Consider the following 8,501-nt stretch of genomic DNA (forward strand, 5'->3'; position numbering starts at 1 on the left):
CTTTTCTGAATGCTGCTTTATTGTTTAGGTGAACAGAGTCTACAACCCATGGACTCATAGGGAGTTTCTGTTGCTTCCTAGGGGACCCCAGCAGCACTGTGTCTGCCATCTGCTACACGGTCCCCAAGTCAGCGCGGGGGAGCAGCCTGTTCACGCTGGAATCCGGATCCGACTTCAAGTCCCGGGGCCTGGCGGACGAGAACCGCGTCGTGTTCGGGCCTGGAGTCACCCTGATGACCTGTGATGTCATGCTGGTCGATGACAGTGAATACGAAGGGGAGGAGGAGTTTGAGGTCGTGCTGGCCGATGCCTCAGACAACGCCCGCATCGGCAGGCGCGCCCCGGGGTCATCGGCGGGCCCAACGCCGCCTCCACCGTGTTCCTGGGCAACGCCACCTTCACCGTCAGCGAGGCTGCAGGTGAGGGTGGGGGGACTCCTCCAGAGCACTGGAGTGCTCTCCATGAAAAATTTCACCAGGAAGAGGTGGTGGAAGGAGCGATTCAGGGCCCAGACGTGTGGAGGGGTTCTGCCCCCAGAGGGGCAGGAACAGTGGAGAAGGGTGTGCTGAAGGGAAAGGAGGTGGTTTGTGGTATGTACACTGCTGCTTTCTCATCTTGTTCTCTCTCCTGTGCAACTGTAGGAAACATTGAGATCCCAGTGCTCCGGCAGGGACCCGACCTCTCAGCCCCCACCTCGGTGTGGTGTGCCACTCGCACATCAGACCCTCCCTCTGCCAGCCCAGGGGTCGATTACGTCCCCAGCTCCAGGAAAATTGAGTTCAGGCCAGGCAAGACAGAAGAGGTGAGGAGCCACTTGGACTCCTGATGAGTCTGCTCTGTCTGGTGACACTTGTCCTGTTTTTCTGTGCATATCTGCCATTTGGTTTGAAAGGCCTCTCGGTGTCACTGGGGAATTGTTAAGGAGTGCTAGTCACAGACTCCCGTCCCATCTGCGCTCCAGCCAGAGGAGTTTCACTCAGGCCACCTCTCCCAGGATGGTGATGGCTGCCTGTTCTCTGAGATGACATGCTGGATTTATCTAGAACATTCCTTCCATTGATCAGTGGATTCAGAAACACCCTGACATAATGGCTTTAGATGAGACCCCCAAATGTGAGTGGTATGGGAAGGACCAAAGCTTTGCACCTCTAACATCAGGACTTGTGCTTTCCCCCCAGTTCTGCCCCCTGACAATCCTGGATGATGCACAGTACCCAGTGATAGAAGGGCTGGAGACATTTGTTGTTTATCTCAGCTCACCCCACGGGGCTGAGCTGGCAAAGCCATTCCAAGCTATCGTGGCCATTAACGACATCTTCCAAGATGGTAAGTTATCCCTGGCAGCTCTATCCAGCCCGTCCTACCTCTTGGCTCTTCCTCTGTGGAACTTCAGCACTGCTTGGCTGTGTTTATGCCTCCCTGCAGTGCCCAGCATGCAGTTCACCAAGGACACGTACACAGCCAAGGAGAAGGAGGGGACCCTGCACATCCCCATCTTCCGCACGGGGGACCTGAGCTATGAGTCCTCTGTCAGGTGCTACACTCAGAGCCAGACAGCACAGGTCATGGAGGACTTTGTGGAGAGGGGGAATGCGGAGGAGTCTCGCATCACCTTCTTGAAAGGGGAGAAGGTGAGCTGAACCCGGGGTGTGGGGCAATGGACAACCACTGCTGGGAGAGGTTCAGATCTCCTCCTCCACTCTGTTGTCAGAGGGAGGTGACAGAGCCTGTCCAGACTGGTTTCATAGGTGTCACAAATTCTTCTGGTCCTGGGCACAGGACCTGACTCTGAAGGGGTGGTTTGTTTCAAACTGCTTAAATCACGAAATGCAAATCCTGTGTGTCGGCAGGGTCAGGATTGTTGTAACAGAGAGCTGTGGGTTTGTGCAAAGAGATGACTTTGCTGCTGTGTCTCATCATGTGTGGTTTGTCCACACTGAAGTAGCAGCCTTAGAAATAGAAGGGTTTTCTGCAGGATGGACAGCACTGGGATGGTAAGCCCTGCACTGGGAAGTACAGCCTGACCGGTGCGTGGCTTCCTCAGATTTATCAACCTTTGCTGTTTTCTGCTCTTCTCTTGTCTTCAGGTGAAGAACTGCAGTGTTCACATCAGTGATGACTCTGCCTTTGAACCAGAAGAGCAGTTCCAGGTCTATCTTGGTAGCCCACTTGGAAACCACTGGAGTGGAGCTAGGATTGGGAAGATGGACATGGCAACGATAACTGTCACCAATGATGAAGATGGTAAGCAAGGATGCTCAGCAAGGATGTTGTTGTGGTTCCAAGGGAGTCAGCACAGTCCCGTCAGTAGTTTGGGGTTCAGTTTAGATGCCTTCAGTGCCAAGGTCACAGCTCTCTGTGCAGGTCACTGCTGTGCTCTGGGATGGACCGAAGGGAGGGGTACAATAACAGTGCTTGAACCCACAGTTTGTCCTGTTTCCCGTTCCCTTGCGCTTCCACAGGGAGTTGCTGTGCTTCCCCTGGGAGATACTCCCTTCCCTCCACAGCCTCACAGCCTGGAGAGACTTGTGGGGCAGAAGGGGATGCCAGGTCTCTCTGGTGTGACTGCCAGTGAGGGCTGCACCACCAGCACATGGCATGGATTTGAGTGAGGTTCATAGACTCATCAAATCAAGGCTAGAGGAGACCTGAGATCATCAGGTCCAGCCATTAACCTGTCACTGCTGGAACCCCTAAACCAGATGGAGATACCTCCAGGGATGGTGGCTCCAGCACCTCCCTGAGCAATATCCCAGTGCCTCAACACCCTGACAGGGAAAACATTTCCCTAACATCTGATGTGACTCTGCCCTGGCTCAGCTCATGGTTCAGTGGGAGGCAGGGTGGGAGAATGCTCTGCAATCCTCTGTAGCCCAATGCTTTGGTGGGTTTTGCCCTAATTCACATCCAGCCCCTTGCTCTGCAGGGTGAGTCTGAGCTTTGCTCACCCCAGGTGCTGAGTGCACACCTGAGGCTTTTCCCTCCCTGCTCTCCCTTCAGCACCCACCATCGAGTTCGAGGCGGCGGCGTACCAGGTGCGGGAGCCCCCGGGCCCGGAGGGTGTAGCTGTGCTGAACATCAAGGTGGTGAGGAGAGGGGACCAGAACAGAACCTCCAAGGTGCGCTGCAGCACCCGCGACGGCTCGGCGCAGGCCGGGCTGGACTACTACCCCAAGAGCAGAATGCTCAAATTCAGCCCAGGTAAAGGCTCCTGCAGGGAGGGTGAGAGCTGGGGGTGTCACCAGGGACTCTGTGTGTGTCAGAAAGGAACATTGGAGGCAAATGGAGAGGAGGTTTGGAAAAAGCCACTTGGTGTGTGAGGTTTGCAACACAGCACAGGTCTAACTGCTCCCGGGGGCTGTAAGAAGGCAAAATGTATGCTCAGATTTTGGGGTTTACATTTGATTTGAGGTTTGCTCTTGGCCTTTGTGGGAAGAAGCACCTGTCCAGCTCTTCAGAGTGTTACAGGTGTGGGGCAAGACTTTTCCCCTCTCTCTCCTCACAGAATCAGTTAGGCTGGAAGGGACCACGGTGGGTCATCTGGTCCAACCTCCATACTGAAGCAGGGACATTAGAAATGACCTTTCCCCCTCCCCTTCTGGCTGCTGTAATTTTGTTGTGCAAAATGGTTAAACAAAGGGTGATCAGACCCAAAGCAGCAGCACTGGCATCTGGTAGGGAGGGTGAAGTGCTCCTCAGAGGGTGTAAGGCTTTCAGGGCCCAGTGCAGCGGCTCAGGCCGTGTGCTGGACCAAGGAGCCCTCACCAAACAGCTCTGCACAGTGCTGTGACAGAGCAGGGATGGGAATGTGCTCTGCATTCTAGGGTTTTACTCCAGACCACTCACACGAGAACTCCAGACCGCTCACACGAGACAGTCATTCTTAATACTCAGATGGCATCAGCTTAGGAAATCTATCACTGGGTCGATCGGATCCGTTGTCATAGCTGGAGTTTTATGTTCAGAAGAGACTCCTGTGGGGACAGAGCTAAATTATTAGCAGCAATGAGTGGAAATAAAATTTATAATTTATGTTTTATCGTAATGTCTGCGTGGTCACAGCCTGGAGCAGCTGCACAGGGTTTTCACGAGAGCTTCAGAGCAGTCTCTGAATCAAGTTCTCTCTGTTTCCCTTGCACCCCTCCCCCAGGTGTGACCCACATCGTGTTTAAGGTGGAGATCATGTCCAACGAAGACCGGGAATGGCACGAGTCCTTTTCTCTGGTGCTGGGCCCGGATGATCCGGTGGAAGCAGTTCTGGGAGACACCAGCACTGCCACAGTGACTATCCTGGACCAGGAGGCAGCAGGGAGCCTCATTCTGCCAGCACCTCCCGTGGTGAGTCACCTCACAGGGCTGGGACTCTGTGCCCTTCCAGTACAGCCTGAACACCCACTGGGGTTTCTGCAGTGACATGGAGAGCTGTGGTGAGGGGGTGGGAGGGATGTCCTTTCCACCCCTTCCCTCAGCCCCAGCTGAGAGCTGCTGTCTCACATCCATACAGGTGGTCACCCTGGCTGACTACGACCGTGTGGAAGAAGTGGCCAAGGACGGTGCTAAGAAATCCCCTTCCCCAGGCTACCCCCTCATCTGTGTCACCCCCTGTGACCCTCACTTCCCCAAGTACCCCGTCACGAGGGAGCGCTGCAGCGAGGCTGGCATCAACCAGTCTTCCATCCAGTTCAGCTGGGAAGTAGCAACCCCCACGGATGGCAACGGAGCCAGGTCACCTTTTGAGACCATCACTGACAACACCCCATTCACCAGTGTCAACCACAAGGTACGTGGGGAGGTACTGGCACGGTGGAGCTGCAGGAGCACAGAGATCCAAACCTACAATCTCCTCAGCTTTGGGGCTTGCTTGAGGCATTGGTGCCTCTTTGGAGGTTTCTTTGTATATGCTTGGCTTCAGAAAATTTGGCACAGTTCTTCCCTGAGCCTGCTGAAAGCTCCACTTGTTTCTCCCTCCTCACTCGCTCAGGTGCTGGACAGCATTTACTTCAGCCGGCGCTTCCACGTGCGCTGCGTGGCCAAGGCTGTGGACAAGGCTGGCCATGTGGGGACCCCCCTGAGGAGCAATGTGGTGACCATAGGCACAGACAGTGCTATCTGTCACACCCCTGTGGTGGCAGGGACAGCCCGAGGCTTCCAGGCACAGTCCTTCATTGCCACGCTCAAGTACCTGGATGTCAAGCACAAGGAGCATCCCAACAGGTGTGAGCCTGGAGCTGGGGCAGGAGAGCAGCCCCTCACAGCCCCCTGGGGGTACTGAGGTCCCGAGGAGAACGTGTGTGTGAAATCTCTGCAGGCACTGTGGGGTGCTCAGGGTGCTCACACTCTCTTCCTTGCACCCTGCTCTGCTGGGGGGGTGTCCTTCCCCTCAGGAACTGGGAGTTGGTGGGACAGCTGAAGGAGCAGATGTGTAGCTGGGGAAACCCAACTGAAACTGCTCCTCAGGCTCAGCCAGCTGTGCTGTGCTGCTCTGGGCTGTGGGCAAGGTGTGAGGCTCTGTGCCTGCCAGGGCTGCTCCCTTCTCATCTGCTGTTTGTTGCAGGATCCACATCTCGGTGCAGATTCCCCACCAGGATGGCATGCTGCCCCTCATCTCCACCCTGCCCCTGCACAACCTGCACTTCCTGCTCTCTGAGTCCATTTACAGGCACCAGCATGTCTGCTCCAACCTGGTCACCATCAGGGACCTCAGAGGCCTCTCAGGTAGCCTTTACCACCAACCTTTGCTTCCTGAACAAGCTAGGAAAGAAATGCAGAGAAGGTGACTTTGTCTTCCTCTGGGCTCTCTTGACATGATGTAAATAATAATTAATCTTCCTGAGGTTTCGTGCCTGGGAATGTTCAGGCACGTGTCTGTTTGAGGAGGCTGTAGGTTCACACCGTGCCGGTGATTGCTCTTGAATCTCTGTTGTGGTATCGGAGAGGGATCTGCAGGGTTGGGTCACTGGGGTCTCCCACGAGGTAACAAGCAGCAGCAAAGCAAATTCACTGCTGAAGTAAATGGCAGAGCTGAAGAAAACAGACAGATTGTATCTCTGGCTCTCTGGACAGTGAGGTCCATGGTGGGCAGGGGTTGCACTTCATTCTGATCATTTCGTACTCGAGCTGCTCTGCATTTCTTAAAGGTTAACTTCAGCCTTTAATTAATGGGTTCGTAAGTTTAACTTCGTGGTTTCTTGCCCCATTCCTACAACATTTTGCCCTGTGTATATTCAGTCTGACTCCAGGGTGAGGAGGGGATAGAGTGCCACGATCCAGGTGTGACAGGAGAGCTCAGTACTTGTCCTCAAGCTGTTAGGGCCCAGGGGCTCAGTGTGCTGCTGTCCCAATGCAGAGACAGGGTTCCTGGACCAAGTGCCCCAGGACAGCATGGTCCTGGGCCCGGGCTACGACCGCCCCTACCAGCTGGACCCTGCCGTGAGGGAGCCGAAGACGATCCAGCTCTACCAGCACCTCAACCTCAAGAGCTGCATCTGGACCTTTGATGCTTACTACGACATGACTGAATTAATTGATGTCTGTGGAGGCTCTGTCACTGCTGACTTCCAGGTGAGAGCACTTCCATGTAACCCACATCTCTCTCAGTTTCTGGGCTTTGTGCTCACGTGCGTTTGCTGCTCTGCTCTGTGGCTTTTCCCCCTTTCACCTGGAAAAGAACAGTGCTGTGTGCACTCAGTTAATTTAGTTTCCTTGGTGTAACATAGGTTTTATCCTCTTAATCTTCAGAGCAGCAGCAAAAGACATGTTTTTACTCTCAGGCCATACTGGGAATACCAAACATTCTCAGCTGTGCTCTGTTCTTTTGCAGTTTTGACCCTGTTCTTAGCCAGTAGAAATGAGCAGAGAACAGAGCAGAGAGGTCAGTTCATACTCCACAGCAGAGAGAGGTTGTGGGGATTTTGAAGTCATTTCTTGATTAACACACTGGCAGGCCAAAAGCCAAAATGTTCTTCTCTCAGTGCCTTTCACTGTTAGATGTGTCTCACTGCCCTCTCATGGTTGGATTATCCATGTGCATCCCACTCCAGCGAGCGTCTCATCTTCCTTGGGCTCTGGCATTAAATTCAGAGTGTATTGGTCATCTCCTTTCATTCCTGCCAGCCTGGAGTGCTTCATTAATTTTCCATTTATAGCTCCAGTTATTTGCACAAATCCGAAGGAGCCTGAACAACTGCCCAGTGGAGCACGTGGGGCCTGGCACCAGCCAGTCTGGAATGTCTCCCTGAGCTCCCTGGGGCTCACGGGGTGCAGCTGCACTCTGCAGATAATGAGTGCAGAGCTGTGGGAGGCCTGAGCCAGCAGAACTGCTTGGGTTTCATTCAGACTTGGAAACTGGGGGAGTTTGAGGTGAAACTGTGTCCTTTATGTCCCAGCAGCAATGGCCTTAGCACTGAGCCCCAATCAAAACACAGGTTTGTCTAAAGTGCCTCTCTGTAAATGTACAGAACGATCAGTCACCTCTGACTTCATCTGGAAGGTGTAGAACCCTCTTTTCTGGGTTTTGCTGCCAGGTACGAGACTCTGCCCAGTCCTTCCTGACAGTCCACGTCCCTCTCTACGTGTCCTACATCTACGTGACGGCGCCAAGAGGTTGGGCTTCCCTGGAGCATCACACAGAGATGGAGTTCTCCTTCTTCTACGACACAGTTCTCTGGAGGACAGGTGAGCCCGAGGTTCTTGGGGGCTGTGGGAGGAGGAGTTTCTTCTTGTCCTGTCCCTGCAGTGCCAGCACAGTCCTGATGCCTGAGGGGAGGGGTGTGCAGGCTGCCATGTCCCCTCTGCTCCTGGGCACGGTCAGCACTGCAGAGTGCTGCAGGACAAGAGCTCGAGCTTCATCGGAGCCTCCACAGCCAGGCAGAGGTTGCTCCCTGTGGGATGTTTGATTTCTTGGCCACTTCTCAGTGGTTCTCATGTGGGAGCTGCAGTCTCATTCCTGACTCTGGCAGAGTGTGGAGCTTCCTTCATGCTTGAGGAGCCTTAGGCAGCCCTTGGGTGGTGGAGGGAGTGTTGAGCTGGCTCTGGGGGAGGCAGGGAGTGGCTGGGCCGTGCCCTGAGCGTGTCCTCGCAGGGATCCAGACGGACAGCGTGCTCTCCGCGCGCCTGCAGATCATCAGGATCTACATCCGCGACGACGGACGCCTGGTCATCGAGTTCAAGACACAGGCCAAGTTCAGAGGTGAGGGCAGAGGTGCTGCCAGGCAGAAGTCAGTGTCCAGCACAGCTCTGCCCTGAGCACAGGCAGCATGACAGGTCCCTCTTGCCCGAGGAGCCACTCGGTGCTGGGGTGTGTGCCAGGGTTCCACCCTGCCTGACCTGTCTCCTCCTCGTCCTCCCCACAGGGCTCTTCGTCATGGAGCACCACAGCCTGCCAGATGTCAAGTCTTTCTTAATGACTCCAGAGCACCTGGGAGGGATTGAGTTTGACCTGCAGCTCCTGTGGAGTGCTCAGACTTTCGACTCGCCCTACCAGCTCTGGAGCGCACCCAGCT

The 8,501-nt window shown here is 54.7% G+C and overlaps 1 protein-coding gene across 1 annotated transcript in view; it reads left to right on the forward strand.

Moving 5' to 3' along the window:
* The window catches only part of LOC103810681 (extracellular matrix protein FRAS1-like), a gene marked incomplete at both ends in the record, with an annotated part of 44,298 nt that extends 35,807 nt beyond the window's left edge, over positions 1–8,491 (forward strand). The window contains 15 exon segments of the mRNA XM_009083594.1: positions 82–345; positions 348–419; positions 642–802; positions 1,179–1,326; positions 1,426–1,631; positions 2,088–2,244; positions 3,001–3,201; positions 4,151–4,338; positions 4,505–4,780; positions 4,982–5,214; positions 5,555–5,715; positions 6,347–6,561; positions 7,524–7,674; positions 8,081–8,188; positions 8,352–8,491. Of these exon segments, the coding sequence (XP_009081842.1) occupies positions 82–345; positions 348–419; positions 642–802; positions 1,179–1,326; positions 1,426–1,631; positions 2,088–2,244; positions 3,001–3,201; positions 4,151–4,338; positions 4,505–4,780; positions 4,982–5,214; positions 5,555–5,715; positions 6,347–6,561; positions 7,524–7,674; positions 8,081–8,188; positions 8,352–8,491 (2,681 nt within the window).
* Positions 8,492–8,501: the final 10 nt, after the last annotated feature.

This window comes from Acanthisitta chloris, unplaced genomic scaffold (genome assembly GCF_000695815.1).
Source record: "Acanthisitta chloris isolate BGI_N310 unplaced genomic scaffold, ASM69581v1 scaffold20371, whole genome shotgun sequence".
Taxonomy (NCBI): domain Eukaryota; kingdom Metazoa; phylum Chordata; class Aves; order Passeriformes; family Acanthisittidae; genus Acanthisitta; species Acanthisitta chloris.